At 31.9% G+C, this 22,334-nt stretch overlaps 1 protein-coding gene across 6 annotated transcripts in view; it reads right to left on the reverse strand.

Moving 5' to 3' along the window:
- Positions 1 to 16,487: 16,487 nt before the first annotated feature.
- CalpA (calpain A) overlaps positions 16,488 to 22,334 on the reverse strand; it is a 698,286-nt gene continuing 692,439 nt past the window's right edge. For all 6 annotated transcript variants that reach the window (XM_090376655.1, XM_090376654.1, XM_090376656.1 and 3 more), the window contains one exon: positions 16,488 to 17,075. In XM_090376655.1, the coding sequence (XP_090232781.1) occupies positions 17,049 to 17,075 (27 nt within the window). In that variant the 3' untranslated portion in view covers positions 16,488 to 17,048. The remainder of the gene's footprint in view (positions 17,076 to 22,334) is intronic.

Here is a 22,334-nt window from a genome sequence, read left to right on the forward strand (position 1 = left end):
ATCTGTTAATTATAATAGTTATTCCTGTCCATTACAAACCTATCTTTTTTTTTTTTCTCTCATTACATACCCTCTATGTTTATACATTACTGTATCACTACATCAGTTACTTGGCCAGGAAGCTCACTACAACATAGCAGAATGAAAAATAGTGGTTATCATGATAAGACATGGGATAAAATATTTTTTATTTAATTTCACTTGCATGTTTTTTCCTAATTTTGATGTTATTTGTAATGTTGGTCAAAATTTAAGGTCAGTTTCATGTTGTCATCATGATAATTTTGGTGAACATATGGCAAAATTCTGGACAGCCATCCTTAATTCACTACATTTCCTCTCCCAAGAAACATTTTTGTTAACATCAGAAGGATGTTAGCATTAGCATAAGCTTGCTTTCTTGCATATGATGCAAGAAAGCAAGCTTATACGGCATCAGCCAAAAAAAAAAAAAAAAAAAAAAAAACCCTTCCCATTTCACCCACCCACTCACTCCATATGTTTGTCTAGTTCAGCCTTAAATTTATTTAAGCTGTCAACTTCAACAACAACAGATGGAAGTCTGTTCCGCCAATCAACTACCCGCTGGCTAAAGGCAAACTTCCATACATCTATTCTACAACTGTCTTTCCTCAATTTGAATCTATGCCACCTCAGGTTCTTAATCTGAGCAAGCAGAAGTATCCTGTCACCATTGAGCCTGCTCAAACCATTCAAGGCCTTATACACCTCGATCAGATCGATCAGGTGCCTAGTCTCCAGATGCTGCAACTTGCAGAATTTAAGCCTTTCTTCATAAGCGCACCCCTTTGTTCCTCTCACCAATCTTGTTACCCTTCTCTGTACTCGTTCTAGCAACTCTACATCCTTCCTAAAATGAGGCCTCCAGACCTGTATACAGTACTCAAGGTGTGGCCTGACCATTGCCTTATGTTAATTTTTTTTTTTTTTTTTTCTAATCTTCAGATGTCAGAAGGCGCCTCCGTAGCCAGGTGGGTAGGAGCAGCAGTGCGTAGCACACGCTTCTTAATTAGACTGGGGTTCCAGCCCGTGACCACCAAATATGGAGTATGCGGAAAGGTCAGGGAATGACCACCGCATATTCCCGGGAGCAATATGGCCTTAGTTGCTAATGCTCCTAAAAACCAAATAACAACAACAGATGTCAGGAGTAACCTATTAAGCATAATCAAGAAATAATAGCTGAAGTTGCAGCATTCTAGAATTGGTAATCATCAAGATTTAATTTTAAAGCATTTGTATATACAGTAAACCCCCACTATTCGCGGTATCTGTATTCGCGTATTCGCGATCGCCGATTTAATATAAAATGAAACCTAAAAAAATGTGAATTTTAAAACGCCGTGAATATTTTCCGCCATAAAAAACATGGGCGTGGCTAAAATTATCTTTCCTGGTCAAAACAGCGCTCAGTGGGTGGGTGAGAGGGGTGAAAAAATCGGGAGCGTGGATGTTTCTCGCTAATCCTTGTTCAGTATGTGTTAGTCATGGAAGGTTTCGTCGTTTGATTTTAATTTATATGTTTATAAATTGAATAAATTTATCAATTTATAAATTGATATGCTTACAAAAATGATAACTCTACCGTTTTGCAGTGTAAAACAGACTTTTTCGAGTGCGTTAACGGAAGAAAGTGACTTTATTGTGGTCAAGTTCTTTCTAACCCCTACAAAAATATGGCTACGAATAAAAAGAGAAATGTGAAAATATCAAAGAAGCTGATGACACTAGCGAATAAAATTGAGTTATTAGACGAAATTTCTAATGGTGAAAGTGTCTCCTCAGTGGCAAAACATTATAAAATCAATGAGTCAACAGTACGATCAATCAAGAAATCGGAAGAAAAAATCTGCCGTAGTGTCCGTGAAACCGCGCTAATTGCTTCAAAAATTTGCTCTGTAACTCGTGATGTTAAATTAAAAAAAAATGGAAAAGCTTTAAATCTGTGGATAAAAGACCGAATTCAAAATAAAATTCTGTTAAGTTCACTCATCATTCGTGAAAAGGCAAAACTTCTTTATCAACACTTTAGCGAAACTGGTGATAGCACTGGCGGGATGTTTTTTTTTTGCTAGCAAAGGCGCTGATTTGAAAGATTTGTTTGAAATTTCTAATAAATATTACATTTAATATTAAATTGTTTCTTATTTTCATTTCGATGCATGTACTGTCATGTACAGTCATATTATGAAGGTACATATAATATACACATAGACAAAATTTTAGACTAGTTTTTCTTATATATTTCATACTTTGGAACGGAACCCCTTTATTACTATGGGAGCCATAACTCAGTATTCGCGTTTTCGGTATTCGCGACATTTCTCAGGAACGTAACCCCCGCGAATAGCGAGGGTTTACTGTATAAACTTTTGAAAATAAAAATTAATATAATTTTAGTTGGAAGAGGGGCATCACATGATTGTTCATTTTATGGGAATGAACTAAAATAGGTGACATTAATCTACCGTTCGAAAGATAAGCCTTTTCTTTTTTCTTTTTTTTTTTTTTATTGAAAATTCTGCAAAAAGAAATGTAGTTTTCTCTTACTAAAACGTTTTTTGATAGTGAAAGACCTCTTCTAGGGTCAGGGACAGGATACTACTGAAAAGGTTCCAGTAGTTCAGTCCACATCAATTCAGGAGCTGGTCCAACAGGCCTGATGATGAAGAACAGTGACTCCTTGAAATGTCATATTGTTTGTATTTGTTTTGTGGTTTATTCAATTTAATTGAAACATTTTTAGGAAAACAGCTTTATCTTTCACATGGTATATAGTGTCACTTTTTTCATTCATTCTATTTATTCTGTTACAATTTTGTTTAATTTGATATAAGTTTAGTCCTAAAAAGCTTCATGCTATGGAAGATTGTTTAAGTAATGCAAATTGTGCATCTGAACAATTGTGGCAATCCATTGTCATTTACTTCACACTCTGAATATATGCTTTTCTTTGCAAACTTCAGTTTGCTGTCATAAGTTAAAAGTTAACTGCAGCCATTATCAACTCACTGCAGGATGGAAGCCTCCTCAACAATTCATGCTGAGGGAAATGGACCATAATCTGCCATGCTGGTCCAGTGCGGGTTGGCAGATTGACCGTATTTAGCAGTCAGGGGCTTGAACCGGTCTACTCAAAGAGCGTGTGCTACTGCACTCCCGCTCCTGACCACTTGGCTACGGAGGCCGCTGTCATTAGCCAAGTACAAAAATCATGCATATGCGCTATTTTGTATGATAGTTAAAACTTGTCTGAAGTTGCCTTCAAAAGAAATGGAGTTTTCTCTTAATAAAAAGTTTGTTGATAGTGAAAGACCTCTTCTAGGGTCAGGGATAGGGTACAAGTTACACTCTGTGAAAGATGGACCTAAGTAGGAATAAACGAACTTTAATCCATGCTTAAAAATAAAATTCTGTATAAAAAATTACATCAGTGTATTTATAATAAATTAATATATAAATCTTCTATTAGTATAATTACAAGTAAAAAAAAAAATTGCAACCAAATATAGTTTTTAGTAGTTAGATAACCATCTGACTTTCGTAAATGTGGAGCCTCTTCATACAGCTTCCGATGATCCAGTCACTTACCATTTATTGTCTTATGGATCACTGACAGTCTCCATTCTGTATTGCATTGCTGCAATTTGTAATGCAGTATGAAACTGTAATTCACACTACACTGAGGAATTAAAATAGTGAATTGTAAACCCCATTTTCCCTTTTAATGGCAAACCTTGTACTGTGGCTGCCAGTTGCTTCACAGCCACTGGCAGTGTTGATCACTGTTATAGTAAATGATAGCATGGGGATCCATATGGTGTCTTTACCATATTTATTGTAAACATAGTGATTTTACATACAGAACTTTATTTTAGCACAGATTAAAGTTCATTTGTTCATAGTGAGATCAGAGTTTCATATAATGTGACACTTAAAAAAGTTTATTGTATATAAAATAAGAAATTCTCACATTTCATCTAACAAGTTATAATGGTAAAAATTAAAACTGGTTTTCGAACAAAATCTTTATTTTAGCTAGTTACAGAAGTATAATAATGGATAAAATACAACAACAAAAGAAAATAGAATTCTGTATTTATATAATAATATAAGTAAAGTTTAATTGTGCAATATTTATGACATAAAATATATGAAATGTTGCTTTTATACAAAAGTTTTCTTATAAAGATATTTTAATAGATCTTAAGTACTCCTGAGTCTAACCTTTGGTGGACAGAATTTATGCTTTTCTTGCAAGTAGAGTAAGTCACATGACATTGTATAAAACATAGTGGACATTTACAAGTTATCACTTCTCAGAAACAAATGATTATAAATCATGTCACATTTTTAGCAATATAACATAAGCATTACATATGATAAAAAATTCAAATATGTCATTTCAAACAAATTAAATACCCAAGAATTTTCAAATGAACCATCCCTAACTATCAGATAGAACTCAAAACAAATGTGTTGCCACTTACAAAATCTTAAGCTAAAATACATTGTGCAAAATTCTCAAGTCAAAGTTATAAAATTAATGTGTTGCATTTATAGATTGTAATACTGTACATAATTAATCTGATTGTCACACTACTCGGGGAAACCACATTTTTTTATAATGTGCTTGAGAATGTTTCATACAAATCAGAAAAGAAAGAAAAAGCCTTGTAAAATAAGCTAACATCAGTCTGTGAAGGCTACGATATTGAAATCCATTATTAGCTACTTATATTTTAAAAAAAAAATCTCTTAAACTAGTGGAGTTAGCTGGTGGTGGGGGGGAGGGATGAGCCACATTTGGATATTATTCCAGACACCTTGTTTTATCTAGAATACATATGATTTTAGAAAAAGGAAAATGATACTCTCTATCCTTCATTTTAACGTAAGGGAATAATATATATTAGAACTCTGCATTTTTTAAAACAGTGTTGTTGTTTTTTATTACTGCTTTTGTATATAGTTTTCCAGTCATACAAAAAATTGTGGCTTTGCTTTGGGCTATAAAGCATTACTACTTATGAGTATATATCAAATTAGGCATAAAGTTAAGCAACAGTTTTTTATTTTCATGTCAATTATAACATAAACAGTGAAGATAGGATATTGTTTTCTCTTAATAAACTAGCTGATTAATAACATGCATTTTATATGAATTTCTCAGGCAATTAGTACCATCTTTATTTATATACTTTGCACAATTAGTAAAAAATGTCTTTTTTTTTTTTTTTAATTAGATGTGCTGTTGCAATTTTCATTTTGTATAGATGCAAAAAATCCTTATCTTCAATCTGCTTGAACAGCTTGTTTTAGAAGATAACATTTCATTGTAGAATAATGTAATGCATAAAAATTATATATAAAATGTAAAAACTAAGTTACTACAGACCATACAGTTATTCCTATTTACCTAAGAAAGGTGAATTTTAAAAATCAAAAAATTATTGGCTGCTAGGAAAAATGCATCTAATAAGAATGATTGGACAATTGCATTGACAAACAGTTGTAAAAATAAATAGTATATGTGGAAATTCAGGGAAAATTTGAATGAAAAATGGCTTTGTACCCAGGTGTGGACCACGTGACAGTAGGATCACTGCATAATACTTAGTAGTGGTATCAACAGATGCTTAGACACAGAAGAAATACTACTATAGTGTTCTGGAGTTTTTAATATCAGTGTAAGACTAATGATGAAATAATCAAGACATTGGTAAATCAATTGGAAAGATCAAAGCAAGATAATGTAAACTCAATTAGAAATATGGCACAACGTTAAACTTGCAACACAATCGAGTCACAAAAAAATTTCTGATTGCTATTAAAAGCAATAATGAAAATCTGAAAAATGTATGGGAGTGGAAGAGTATGAAAACCCCTAGCATTGTTGCTGTTATGGGCATTCCATCAGGCATCCGTGTAAATAGTCACTGAATGCAATAAAGATATATTAAAATAATAGTACTGTACAGTAATATGAACATATAAAACTTAATAAGAACAAAACACTTAAATAGGAAGAGGGGAAAATATTTACAAAATAACTGTTGGTGTGTTCAAAACGTCAAAGGATGCAAAATCGATAATATATATATACACCTGTCCTGTTTTATTATTTCAGTAAACTGCTGATGTTTTTTAAGTTTACTAAGCTTATACTGCAACAAGGACAAGTTGCTGAATGCAAGCATTGGCATTCAGCAACTGCAGAGTATTTTTTGCATCACAGAATTAGTCAACCTATTAGGATAACAGAAACATTTAAAAAATTCCTATGCATTAATGCCTAATTAGCTAATACAGGTACACAGAAGCATATCCACTTTCTTGAATATATATATAAATATGATTCAAAAAGATTAGTTGAAATTTGTGGTCATTAAAATGCATTTATTTCATTTAATTTCAGTAATAGTCAATTTTAAAATTGTCTGCATGCAGAGGGAATACCTTATTTATAAATATCTCTACACCAAGTCAAAGGAACAGAACCAGAAATCTGTAAAAGATGAAAGCAGCAGTATTTCAGGAAAAAAAAAGTTAAGTGGGCAGTGGTTAAGATCTTTACCAGACATGACAAGTAAGGGAGTTTTAATACATCATAACAATGCTATGCTGCATGTAAACTACTGTCACCATTGCAAAACTTGAATTTGGATACAAATTGACTACCTTAAGACAGCATTTGAAAGAGAACCGATTTCATATCAATAATCAAGTGCTGTGGGCAGTGCAAATCTGATTACACATACAGACTAGTTTTCACAGGGAATAAAAACGCATGTAGAGTGGTGACACTCACTTATTAAAAATTACAGGAAATATGTAATATTAAAAAAAAAAACTAATGAATTTTTTTTTTTTTATAGTAATGTTGCTTTTCTTAAAATTTTTGAAAACTAGACACTTGACTCTACATTTGTAAATAGTTTGAGTCCCTGAAGTAGAGAAGCAGAAAAACTTAAATGCATTTCCCACCAGTAGGACATTCAATATACTAAATAATATTGCATTCTTGTTGGTGTTTTGGATCTAACTTTGAGTATCCATTATCAAGACAGTTAAGAGAGAAAAAGAGCATAAAATAATTATATTAAGAAAAACTCAATGCAAGCATTGGCAGTAATTGCACCTATGGTTAATTATCTCAACTGTGGCTCTGGATTTTTTAATACATTGATTATCTATAATGGGTTTGTAAGACCTTTAGTTATTTAATGCTCAAAATGATTTGATTTAAATTAGCTAACTAAAATTCATAAGACAAGCATGCATAAGACAAATATATCACTCTAAAAAAAATACTTGGAGGTCTCCAAGTTTTCTTACAAACTGAAGTTGTAAGGGAATTTTTATAGTATAGGGTAACCAAAGTCAGTATCAAATTAAATAAAAATAAACTAATGAACTATCTATAACAAGTAAACCCTGAGGCAAGTATGGTTGGAGTAAAGGAGAGTAATTTGTAAGAGAAATTCAAATTAACCTTATGGAGCCCCAGTAGAACAGAATTCTGTCTTAGCTCCATATGGCTAATACATCATTGACATGCCTTTCTTAAATTTTAGGCCAGGATAAAGTTTTTCTAGGAAGTTGAATTAAAAATTCTCCATAAAGATCTCCACCAAAAATGGGATAAGTAGTTACACATAAGACTTTTCCATTGTATATAGTGTGAATGAATGAAAAATAGGATTCTCTCACCAAAAGAGCTGTGAAATCCAAGATATCATTTATAGAAAGTAGTCAGTGTGTGTGTGTGTGTGTGTATCCTCACATCTGTCTATTCTTTGAAGCAGCTCTTGGCCTGTTTCGGGGAAAGAGAAGTGAACATAGGTTCAAAAGGACTCGCAGAAAATATACTCCAACACTGCTGTAGTTAAATTGGATTGCAAACTTGGAAAACACTACTTATCCATTCAAGTAAACTTTTTTTAGTGATATTTTTCCACCCTTATGCCTTTTTGTGTTATGAATTTTGGTAATTTTATTATGAATCTTTGCACTCTAATACCTGTTTTATTTTAAGCATTAGATACCTGAAGATATTGTATTGCAAATCCATCTGTACAAAATTCATTCAAGATAAATGAATGATTGAAGAGAATGTAATATTATTTGGTGTACTGAATGTGTCTGGTGTTAAGAAATAGGGTTAAGTTTCTCTATGTTAGGGACTCAATAAACTATTGAAAATTGCATAAAAAAGTGGAGTCAATGTGTCTAATGTTGCTGTTACTCTTTAACTGACCTTTGTATATATATTATATGCCAGATTCATAATTGGCCACATTAATAAACAAAGCTTGAGTATTTGTTTACCTGACAAACAGCAATTCGGGTACTAATTGCCATAATTGCATACAGTTTCCAACCTTCTTTAACCACCATTATTTAAAAAAAAAAAAAAATTTCATGCAGCATATATATTTTCTCAGATTTTTTTTTTTTTAATTACTGTTTTGTATTTTGTGTATACAGGATTAAATGAAAAGTCAGGAAAACTTAAAAAAAAAAACCAACTAAATACAATTTATTTACATTTATATGGTGAAGAAACATAAGGAACAAAAACTAATTGGTTGCTATGGTTTCACATTCACCATTAACAAAATAGGATGTTAAAGCAATGGTTCAACATGATTATAACTGTTAGTTGACTTGTCCCGACTTTTGGTTTGCACTTAGTGGTAAGCATATGAGGTTGGGAGCTGCTGTCTTAACTCAAAATAGCACCACAGTGCCACATGAAAAATTAAATTTCATATGCAAACTACGTAGAAAAAATTAGCAGTCTAATTTGTATTAAAGGGTTATTTGTAAAATAATAAGAGGAGTTTACCTCAATATAGTACGTAGAACACTTCCGTATGATACTCTCCAGAAATTAAAATGATTTTTCGTTTTAATTTCTGGAGAGTATCATACGGAAGTGTTCTACGTACTATATTGAGGTAAACTCCTCTTATTATTTTACAAATATTAATATCAATGTAGAACATATTGAGCATTACAGCTCTGATTCATACTACCTAATTAAAGGGTTATATAATATCACTTCCCCCTTTATTATGAAAAAACATTTGCACAAAGCAGTTTGAGCTATAGTCATATAAATATAGTACCATACTTTACATAATACACAGGTTATATATGTAAAACACATAAACATATGCTCAAGAGACCAACTGCTGAGTGGTGGCATTAACATGGCAATCTAATAAGACAATCATTTGCTAATCACACTATTTTAAAAGGCACATATGCATATATATCACTGAAGATAATTGGTAAATTATTAACATGACCTTTTAGCACTCCCCATTCTTTCTAAAATAAGAATGCATGAAATATGGTACAGATTAATTGAATAACTGTTTAGAAATAATATTTAAAAATGTTATATACAGAGTGGTCTCAGTTATTGTTTCAAAATTACACTGTTTATATTTGCAACACTTTCACTTTACTGCAGACAACATCAGTCACGGCAGTTATATCCTCGGTGGTATTTTAATTGGCTAAATTCTTCCATTTTTTTGTGCCATTTTGGTACAGTATTTTTGTTTCTTCCAGTTGGTCTTGAGATCTACTGCATTTCCCATGGCTAACAAAAGAAAGATTGGTGCCTCTGAAACTTCTGGATAAAATATTGAAAAAGAACCATAGAATAAAATAAAATTATTCTATGGTTCTTTAACTTCAGAATAAAATTATATATAATAAGTTCCGAAGCTAGTGTTCTGTTGATTTGACAAGGGTCTTATTAAAGAAAATAAACGAAGCAGATGCATAAACAAAATAAGAATGAGGAAAACTGATGCAGGTAAAACTAGAAGAACAAAACTTGTTGGCAACTATGTGTGGCTCTGCTGCTCTTTCTTGCATAAGAAAATCCAAATTTATCCTAAAGGGTTATTAGGACTTAAAATGCTACTTGCCCCCCCCCTCCCCCACACCTTTTGTTTGACCATTGCCTTATACAAGGGGATAATCACCTCAAGTTATGTCATTTAATAAGTGTGTTTAGGCAAAGCCCGGCTGCTTCACATTCAGTGCATGCCTCCCCCTCCATATATTTTGCTTGGACCTGAGTACTTATTATGAACTAACAAATTCAAGCATTGTTGAATTAGTGCGACTCTGATAAAAACATTAATTGAGGCCTCTCTGTATTTTTTATTTATTTTTTTATTTTATTTTATTTATCTTCAGAATCTAGCCTATGGGCTTATAAAGCAAGATTGCTATAAGCTGTGGCAAACCTATTAAAAAAATTAACTGTATACACATTAATTAACCACATACACATTAATTTAAATTTTAATTATAACCTTTTATAGGTTTTCCACAGCTTATAGCAACCTTGCTTTACAAGCCTACAGATTACATTGGTAGGTCACTGCCAATTCAGTTTATTAATAAATAACATTTTTACAAGCCTTGCTATCTGGGATACTGATTATTAACCTGCATTAAGGCTTATGCATTATTTAACTGCACATCAATGGCACTGGCAAGTCAAAATACCTAATTATACTAAATTTACTAATCTATTAACACACACAGTTTTAAGTATATATCTATGTTATTATCTCCTAAATGGCGATGAGTAGGCTGATAATGGTTAGGAGTTATATGAAATTATGGATACTCTTGTGCCCTTGATTTAATAGTATCATAATTTATATTTTTTCAAACTTGATATTGAAATCTATGGGAGATTAACTGAAAAATGTGAACTGCAAAGTTGTAACATTCAATCAGAAAAACATCTGAATCATATTTTATGTGGCTTGTTTCCAAATAAATGTGGTTTGAAACTGGAATCCAATAAAGTAGCCAGAGTGATTAAAGTGCAATGAATGTGGTGTGTGATACAAGAATTTTGTATCAAAATGATTGTTTTATACCATTTAGGTTCTATCTCACTAAGATGGAGAGAGTTCGAAAATACATAATAATGCACATCCATTTGGGTCCAGTTCATTGCTAAGTGTGTACTGGGAATCACATCTAAAAGTGAAATAAATACATTTTATGAAATTTAATGTGCTTGTTAGTTAAAAACTGGTTCTTGCACTTATTGTTTCTGGTGTTTATTAATTAATATGAATTAAGCTTTTAAACTTTAAAAAATTTGGCTATTTGTAACGACAGAACATAGAATCATGGTGACACCCAACAGACTCGTGAAAAGAAAGTTAAAACACCTCAAGAATCACTGGAAGCTTTGAAAGAAATATGAAAATAATTTAGTAGACACATTCAACTATTACTCTGTAAGCATAAACACTAATTTCCACTTCAAAGAAGAAAGACCTCCAAAAATTGTATACCACAAATATCACTTTCTCTCAACTGTACAAACACAAATCTAAAAAACAAGTCCATAGCCTCTAAATAAATAATGGAGAAAAAAAAATCTAATAAACTTTGAACAACCACAGTCTATGCAAACTATTTGCTATATAAAGCATCATTGTAAAAGTACCAATAACAGTATCTTGTGTCGCCAAAATATATACTTTATTTGTTTATTTTTTTTAAACTATAGTCCCCTCCTGGGAGGTTCCCAGAAGATATCACAGGTACTCTCTTTAAATCAAAAATAAAAGTATATTACATACGGTGCAGAAAACATTATTACAGACTAACTTGAAAATAAAACAGTCCTAATTCTAGATCAAAATAAAGAAGCATTTAATATACATTTTCTCTTCACCTTGGTTTTATACCACATTCGTATTGAATTATAAAAAGACAAATGGTGGTAATCAAGAAAAGAAATGCTTTTTTAAATAGATTCAGAGATGCAGAAATTTTTCCATTTGTTGAAAATTTTTTTTAAAACAGATTTTATTTTAAAACCAACAGAAAGGCAACCTCTGAGGTTTGAATTTTAGACACTTATAGGCCAATTATTTGCTGGAATGGAGATTAGTAAATATTTCTGCAACAAGATAACTTTGGAGTTAATGATTTGAAGAAAAAAAGGAGTGGAGTTAATGATTTGAAGAAAAAAAGGAGTGGAATATGCATTTGTTTATCAACTGCTTTTGAATAACTAAAGTTAACCAGGTAGGCTCAAATTATATGTACTCCAAATACTACCCAGACTAAATGAATTATACTATCCAAAAATACTGATAACTGACTTGTACACAATCTATAAAATTATATTACTACAGACATGATAAATCTGAATGGGTGCATGCTGAACTGCAAAAAATAATATATTAGCAGCAGCTCATTCATACCAAATTAGAGAAAGACAAATAACGATAATCAAGTAAGGAAATGCTTTTTAATTATACCTACGAGTGCAGAAAGTTTTCCTGATCGGTGAAAAATTTCTGCAAAAGAGATTTTACATTAATACCAATGAAAGGCTAACTTTGAAGTTGGAATTTTAGACTGGTAAAAATAACTAATAGTACTATCGAGGATGGAAGAAAAGAGGAAGTTTATCAAATTCTAACAGAAGGCTAAATGATTTTGTGATAACTAAGAGGAAAGCGGAAGAGAACCTGTGGATGCTAAACAAAAAAGGTACCTAGGGTGAATGGAATCTCTTCAACTATGTAAAGAGGCAGCAAAGGAGGTAGCAAATCTTCAGCCATAATTATGAGCATTCTTGGATTTAGGGAAGTCCTTATGGACTGGAGATGTCCACATATATCCCCAATTCATAAACAGGGATCAAAGGCTGATACGAGTATATACCTGTTAGCATGACTTCTAACTTCTTCCAGAGAAAATAATGGAGTCACTGGTTAAAGAAGTGCATGACTTTCAGTAAGTATAAAATGAGGCATGAACAAAAAATGAGGCTTACTTTCCGACTAGCTCTTCTAGTTTATTTGTTAATATGAAATTCAATCAGTATTTGAGTAGACTGAAGAGAAATATAAAATTGCTTAACTTTGTGGTTAAAAAGCCAAATAACAAAGTAATATTCACAAAATAAGCCATAATGTCTAGATATAATATGGCCTATAAGAGCACTGCATGGTCTCTGATAGTATTACTGAAGTTATTTTAAGTAAATATTCAATTTATACTGTAATATTTATTTATTCTTATATTTACATATATTTATTCTTACAGATTCTCTACTATGTTGCTGGAATAAGTGCTGAATTTTAAACTGTTATTTTAAAAAGGAATATCTTGAGCAAAAGAGTATATATATGACAAAGTTAAATATTTGCTAAACACCGTGCAGATAATTTTGAGGAATTTGTGATTGTACGAAATTGGAAATTCAGCTTTGATAAACTTCATAGTAACTTTTTTTTTCTTTTTTACTTATATTTCATATATGAATATGAGCACAAATAACTGATTGATATATATATATTTCAATAATGAAAATTATTGAAATATATATATATCGAGAAAGTATATATCAGTATGGTGGGAGGTAATTTTTTACAATTATTTTAAAATTATATTTGTTAAATATATGAAGTTCATTCCTTTAGAAATTCTATTAATTTTTAATTTCAAACAAATACTAAAACCATAAACATAAGATACTATGTTTACCTGAATACACAGAATGGAGGAAGAAGAAGAATTAAAATAAATTTATTAATAATGCATAATGTTTGTATGCAACCAACAACAATCATATCTCAGTATGGTGCACTATGGCTTTAGCTGATTCACTAGAAATTCTCAAGAAGGTTGAAGATATCTTGATATTACCTGTGATTTGATTTTAGTGTGCAAAACAACATTCAAGATAACAACTTAAGAAATATACTTGTATAGTATTCGCATTTTATTTCTTATTCTATTTTACAAATTCAACAGCTATTTTCTTTCTGCACGTTATATTTATGCATTACTTCTATAAAAATATAATAGGATGTAAATCTTATGAAGCATATTACATACCTGTAAATCTTATCATACAGCAGTTTTAAAACTGCTGCTAAACAGAAGGCACATGATGAAAACATTAGGATGAATTTCTCAGGCAGTAAATTCCCTGTTAGATTTTTAGATTGCATAGGCAAGTTTTTGCTAATTCTACAATATCTGAATTTGCAAAAATAACTTTTGCAAGTTCATAGGAGATTCCAGCATTTATGGAACTAGATTATGAATCACTGAAATGGCATTAATTTAAAAAAAGGCTAATTGTACAAACTATTCTTTGCCTCTTGAGTAATTCATAGCGATACGATAACCAAAACGACTTGAGCTGAAAAAAGAAAGTGGAGTGAAAAAAACCGCATTACATGTAAACTTAGAAGAGTTCATTCTTATTATTATGATTGTAGTCATATAACGTCAAAAGTACGAACCATTTATATTTAATTTCTAATAAAATAATTTATATTTAAATTATGTCGTAGCTTTATTAATGAAAAGATGTCTGCTATTTAAAACTTAAGTTCTAATCGTGTTTTAATCCAGAAATTATATTTTTTGAAATGTTTTAAATTTTTTTTTTTTTTTTTTTTTTTTTTTTTTAGGGTCAATACACATAAATTGTTAAAATACAGAGTGTAGATCTGACGAAGAAAAGTTTAATGCCTTTTCTTCAATGGATCGCTTATTTATGTACACCAAAATGCTGTCAATCTACTTTTTAAAATTTAATTTATTTCATTTTTTGCTTTGGAACAGACATGCAGCCAGAGGAATTTACATCGATAAGCTAATGGAATCAATTCTTCATTGTGCATATGGAATTTTACAATTAATATATTGTTGAATGCTTGGGTTGGTTTTTCTGTCTGAAGAGCAAACAACCTGAGTTTTCAGGTGGGAAAATCCTGCAAACTCTACAAGACTGAAAACCTTAGAGAGAAATAAAGGAGAAATACAATCAAGTAAGTTTATAATTCTGAAGTAAACTATAATATATAATATGTAGGTAAACCTGCCACTGTATCTGAAGGTTTATATATAAGCATTTTTGAAATCTTTGTCAAACTTTCAGTCTTCAGATATTTATATTTCCCAATATATTATGAATCAACAGGGCTTACCTTTATTTTTTGATATAGGAAGCTTCTTTTCCAACTCTTTTCCAACTATATCAAAAAATAAAGGTAAGCCCTGTTGATTCATAATATAATAGAATATAGGAATTATCGAGCACGTAATAGCTCTCTAGTATCAAATCTATTAAATTCCCAATATATATAAATAGGTAAAATTTTCCCCCGCTCTCAAGCAATAGATTATATTGTTCATTTTGTTATATTATCTTTTTTTCTCTAAATTACTATTACTAAGAGGCAAGAATATTTATGATCAGCCACTTATAACAAAATATTTCTCAAGAACTAGTGATATTTTAAATATCTGAAAGCAAAAAATTAAAAGAGGATGATACACCCCTTCTAATTTTTTTCCTTTCAAATATAAATAAAATTTAAGTTATCTGGGATTGAATATTGACATTAGGTATTAATTTTTTACTGAAACTATCTACAAAATTATAATTTTTTTTGCAAGCTTCCCTATTTTATTCTTTCATTACAATATTTTTACTTGATTTGTACATTTTATAACAGTAAAAATAAAATTTAATGAAAAAAAATTCAATTACAAATGGTTTTCCATTAGAAAATCACTTATAATTGACTTCATAGATATAGTAGATTTACTGTATCTAAGTAGTTCTTTTTCCTCAAAAGAATTTCAAATAAAATTTATGGTCAGAATTAAGGGTGGGCAGTACCCTGATCACCATCATTTAAAGACATCTCTTAGTGCTAATAAGATGCTTATTTTCCAAGGAACTATTCAGATTTAGTGCTTCTAACACTGGCTCTAATGGAAGTAATCCACTTTGACTCATGCATTATAAGAATATGTTTTTATCAGAGACATCAAAGGATTTTACGATATTTTAGGCTTTCATTTATTAACTATGTTACAATTAAGGATAAACTACAAAACTAGACATATTCTCCATTTTCAAAACTGCGAATGTACAAACTAGAGAATAGGTATAAATATCACAAAACGAGTAAAATTTTCTATCCCTTCATTTATTGAACTAACCATCAAAAGGTAATGCTTTTATCCAGACTTAAATATTGATCATTAGATATTAATTTTCTATTAAAATTCTTGTAGGAACTGTTTTAAAATAATTGCAGGTTAGATCCAAAAGGAAGTTACTGTGCAGACATATACCATACTACTATATGTCTGTATATACAATGGTATACAGACATTTAAATGAACACTATACAAATATACACATAGAACTATAGTATACAGATAGACACTGGATTCATAGAATTCAGGAAATTGATAGAATATGATATAAAAATAATATAGACTTAATGCTTTAACAGTGTTTTTTCAGAGTAAACAGTATTATTTAATGTGATAAATATACAATAGATATTATTCATTATTAAATAACTAATCATAATATGCATTGCATATTTATCATGGAATACAGAAATTATTTTGTATTAAGCATAAATTTCTCAGGAATTGTGCTTCAAAGTGAATTAAAAGAGATTTAAAGAATTAAGATACTGAGACTGTGCATAACACATGAACTGATATAAGCTTAATTATACAAAATATATAGAATAATGTGAAATATGCACAAAAAACTGAGATTATGATAAAATGAAATCTAGACATTTACACTGACAATAGCTTTAGAAAAATGAAACATTAACAACCAGAATTTATGGAGTAAAGTACACACAATATTCTGTTTTTAAAATGGGTTCAAAATGCCAACAGGAACTGGAGGACACATTTGTTTATATAGATTGACAACAGCTAACTACATCGGTCTGTTAAAAAATTATGCACATTTGATTAACAAGGCATATTGAGGAAGAAATGGTAATAATGGAGAATGGAAGAACTTTGGTCTTGTAAGTGTAATACAGGAAGCACATTGTATTACAATGTAAAATATTTAAAACACAACAATTAGATTTTGTATTTCCACACTTGCTATTATTTGTTTCTTGCACTGGAAGATGAATGCTTGTTGTTGTCTTTTGGAGATTAACCATTTAGCTGTACATTGTTTTCTCCACCCACTGAAAAGAGTAAATATTTTTAATATAAAACACTTGAACTTTTATACTAGTATTTTTAATTTAGTTAGAACTAATCAGTCTTTTTTTTAACGTACTATGTAAAACATCTTTTCATTAATTGAATTTATTAACAGAGCTTTGCGACTAGTATAATCACTATTGTGATCGATGTAGTGTTCCATTTTGTGGAACTCAGTCAAATGTCTACTGACGTGATAAACAAGGCTACTTTTTTTCATGCTGCGTTATCTTAGTCAGTGTTTTTTTCTTTTTTTCTTCAAATAGGCCTCTGGGGTTGGGAATATTCACAATAACTGTACAATCCTACACCAACTATTATTAAATAAATTAGCATTGTGTTGTATTAAGATAATAATGATACAAATAAAATGAAATAAATAGAATGAATAATATAATTACACCGGATAAAACTGATAAAAAGGTAACTGTCTGTACAATAAAATATAAAATTTTTAAAATACAATAAACAATGAAGATAAAACACAGGATAAAAGCAATAAAACACCGATAAAAAAACACACTAAAATACCGAAGCTTTCAGAGGCGTCCGCCTCCTTTTTCAACAGTGAAGCTTATCGTATAGCACATCCTTAAATATCAGCAGGCTCACAATTCACTAGTCAGTGTTTATTTTAATTAGCTGCATTCATATAGTTAAATAAACATTTCATAAGTCAAAGCTGTAATTAATCCTTTTCCATATTATAGCATTTATTCTTGCTTGATTAACCCTCTATGTACGAAATGAAGTTAGAATTAACCCTAGTCAAACCTTTTTAGTTATTTAGCTATTTTTTTGTTCTTTATAAAAACAGGTATTGTCATAAAATTTTAACACAGCTATGGTAACAGCTAACCCTACTTAGTAAATTACTTTTATTATAAATTCCACAAAACAAAAAAAAATTTTCTATTGCATCCCTTGGCTTGGCTGCATAGATTTCTCATGTTTGACTGTTTTTTAGATTTCTTTATTGCCTCTTCCACAATTGTTTGGTGAAGAATTAATGTTAGTCAAGTTATTCATTAGGATAAGATCAGATATAATGTAAAATTTAGCAGAAAAAAACACCTCTGAGGTGGAGTTCAAAAACCTTGCTGCTAATTTCTTTGAGGATATTGAATTTTCTGATGAACAGTGGAGATAGAGTTCATTGAAGTCTTTATCTCCCCTGTCACTAAGACAGGGAAAAAAACTGATACGTTTGTAAAAAACGTTGCCAGATACATCCTTTCTGGATTTGAACATATTCGATATTCTGCAAATGATTTTATATATACTGTACAGTTTAGCCTTTATTTAAAGAGAGAGAGAGAGAGAAAGAGGGAGAGGGGGTAAAGTATAGTAAATATACAGTACAATAAAAATATAAAACACTTTTTTTTTTTTACCTTTGAAAATATACCATAATGTAAACGATATATTTTGGAAGGGCAAAAGTGAACATTTTATGCAATTACTTCACCAAAGCCACAATGTTTTGCATCTTTGAATCTTTTCCAAATATATGTAGATGATGGTATTATGCAATGTACTGGTAGGGAAACTTTCAACATTATAGTTACCATACATATAAAAAACCTGTCTTAATATATAAGCTATACAACGTACAAGTTAGTGCAAAGGCATCATATTAGTACGTACCAAACTCTGAATTAGCAAAAACGGCATCATTTTAGTTAAATCTCATATTGTGAATACCTTCACAACTAGTTGCCATGATATTGCATTACTTCGAATAAGTAACACTTCACCAAAGGAGAAGACTATTGTTACTTATTCTCAGCAGATACCACCACCCAGACGGCACTTTTCGGGGTATTTGGCCTTTCTTCAGTGGGTGGGTAGGTAGATACCCTGGTGATGCAATGATGACAAAACAGTTGTTAAGTATAACTCCATAATATGAGATTTAACTAAAGCGATGCTGTTTTTGCTAATTCAGAGTTTGCTGCATACTAATATGATGCGTTTGCACTAACTTATGTTGTCTAATTATCTCACAGCCTGAGGCTTAATCCCTTAAAGTGTTTCAGTCTAAATTCACTTTATACACCATCAGGTATCTCTCATATTGTGGAGTTCTGCTTCACAACTGTTTTGTCATCATTGCATCACCAGGGTACCTATCTACTCACTAAAGAAGGGCCAAATAGCCCTGAAACGGTGGTATCTGCTGAGAATAAGTAACAATAGTCTTCTCCTTTGGTGAAGTGTTACTTATTCGAAGTAGTGTAATATCATGGCAACTCATTGTGAAGGTATTCACAATACAAGATTTAACTAAAATGATGCAGTTTTTGCTAATTCAGGGTTTGCTGCGTATAATATGATGCATTTGCACTAACCTGTATGTTGTCTAATTCTCTCGCAGCCTGAGGCTTAATCCCCTAAAGTGTTTCTATATAAGCTGTATTAATGAAAATTTTATACAGGAATGTGTTTATATATGAATGACACAGCTGCTACTCACTTTGTCATGCAAATATATTAAAATCCTATTACAACAAACTTTTCAGGGGGACATTAATCATTTCATTTTATCAAAATTTCATGTTAATGAATCACTCAAAATTATTTTAAAAGAATCATTTATGTAAATAAGTTCTGCTACACTAGTTTTCTTTATCTTTAAATGAAAATTAAGTAGAACATTGGATGTAACAGGAGTGGAAGTATTGGATGAATGGACATTGCATCCAAGGTTTTTTTACTACATTTTAGACAAGAAGCAAGCGTCTTACTTTTGGGCTTTTCAAAATTGAGTTTAGCATTGTCAAGGCACATGATGCAAGAAAGCAAACTTATATAGCATCAGCCAAAAAAAATCCTTCTCATTTCACCCATCCACTCACTCCAAATGTTTGTCTAATTCTGCCTCAAATCTATTTAAGCTATCAACTTCTACAATGACAGATGAAAGTTTGTTCCAGCAATCAAACACCCGCTGGCTAGGCAAACTTCCGCACATCTATCCTAAAACTGTCTTTCCTCAATTTGAATTTATGCCCTCTCAGACGATTATTCTGAGCAAGAGGAAGAATCCCATCAGCACTGAGCATGCTCAAACCATTCAAGGCTTTATACACCTCAATCAGATCACCTCGCAGGTGCCTAGTCTCCAGCCACTGTAATTTGCAAAATTTAAGCCTTTCTTCGTAAGAGCAACCCTTTGTTCCATTCACTAATCTTGTTGCCCTTCTCTGTACTCATTCCAACAGCTCTACATCCTTCTTAAAATAAGGCCTCCACACCTGTATACAGTACTCAAGGTATGGCCTGACCATTGCCTTATACAAGGGGATAATCACCTCCTTATCCCTGCTAGAAAAATTCCTGTATATCATTGACAAGACACCATGAGCTACTCTTGCAGACTGTCTGCACTGCTCAGAACACTTCATATCTGCCTGCACAATTACCCCTGGGTCCTTTTCATTCTCTACCACCCTGAGTGTAGTACCACACAGTTGATATGTTACTCTGGGGTTACTGCTTCCCATATGCAGTACTTTATATTTATCAATGTTAAACTTCAGTTGCCACCTTTCAGCCCATCTGCTCAACTTTTCTAGATCCTGCTGCAGCAGTGCACTGTCAATAGCGTACTGTTAACAACCCTGCCAACCTTCATATCGTCTGCAAAATTGGACATTAAGCCTGATATACCATCGTCAATATCATTAATAAATACAGAAATCAACAATGGACCAAAGTTTATTAAAAACTTGTTTACAATTGCTATTGGCCCCTGGTGCCAAGCAATTATTAGTGTAACCAAGCGATCTATATATTGTGTGTGCAAAGCAAATAGTTTTCTTTAGGTTTTAAATACAATTTTCTTTATTTATTTGTATTGCAAAACTTTTTCACTACAAAAAGTAGGCAGAGTTCCAGGAAGGAAATTCACCTTTCTGTTTCTTGTTAATCTTACTAACCAAACTAACTCAGCCGCTTGGTTACCCTTGTGCCACTGCTCCTGCCTCCCCGTGGAGGGGCCGGTAACCTGGAAAGAAAAGCTATCTTTCCGGGGCTAAAAGGAGCAAAATGATCTCTCCTACAGGACATAGGGATCCTAATATGGCTACTCATGAGATAGAAGACTAACTCATGCAGTGCTAAACATCAAAAAACTGACAGTGTACAAAGAAGGCATCCAATGCACCTTGTATTGCATTTGACTCAAGAACAGTCTCTATAGTCTCTTGCCTTTTAAAATTCAGAAATACCTAGAAAATCTAATAGGATCTCCGAAAACAACTAAGCATCTGAGATTGGGCGACTTGTTCTCAGACGAACGACAATCACAACGGCTCCAAAAACTAACATCCTTTGGAGGATTATCGATTACTGTCTCCCCTCATGCTACTCTAAACACCTCCAGGGGTGTGATAGCTGAGTGGGATCTCATAAATCTCTCAGAAGAAGAGTTGAAAAATGAATTGCAAGACCAGGGAATTGTGCATGTAAAGCACATATACACAAAACAAGACAATGCTCTAGTTCCAACTCGGAATATAATACTAACATTTGATAGCCCCAAACCTCCAGCATCCATCAAAGCAGCTATTTCAATTATCAGATAAAATTGTACATTCCTAACCCAACACGCTGTTTTAAATGCCAAAAATTTGGGCATTCCCGAAACGTGTGTAGAAGTTCAGCCACTTGTGCTAATTGCAGTTCACATGAGCACAATCACTCTGACTACAAAGCAGAGCAGCACAAATGCTCAAATTGTAATGGCCCACATACTACCTACTCCAGAGATTGCCCCCGATGGAAACAGGAAAAAAACATTCAATGGGTTAAAGCCGAAAAAAAATCTCATACCAAGAAGCTAAAAAATCTGTAGGCTCAATTTAACACTTCACCCAGCTTCGCTAAGTAGTCCAAAAGCCAAAGAACAAGCAAAGAACAATAACGACTGGTACTCAAACTGAGGTAACATTTCCCCCAGACAGATCGATGTCAGATTGGGCTCAGTCAATTTTGGAAGCTGTGCCCCTTTCTGGTAAACCACATAAATCAAACAAGGCTGTTAACACACCAATCACTGTTCCGCATACTACCAATAACCCAATGTACTCAAAAAGTGGTGATACAGTCAGTCCTCGTATAGCATGATAGTTGTATTCCTCGAAACCCTCGTGCAATGCAAAATCGTGCAATAAAAACAACAGGCCCTATGGGAAAAATAGGGTTAGGTGCTGACCACCCAAGATTGAACACACATT

The sequence above is a fragment of the Mastigoproctus giganteus genome, chromosome 6 (genome assembly GCF_048544385.1).
Source record: "Mastigoproctus giganteus isolate SK-2022 chromosome 6, ASM4854438v1, whole genome shotgun sequence".
Taxonomy (NCBI): domain Eukaryota; kingdom Metazoa; phylum Arthropoda; class Arachnida; order Uropygi; family Thelyphonidae; genus Mastigoproctus; species Mastigoproctus giganteus.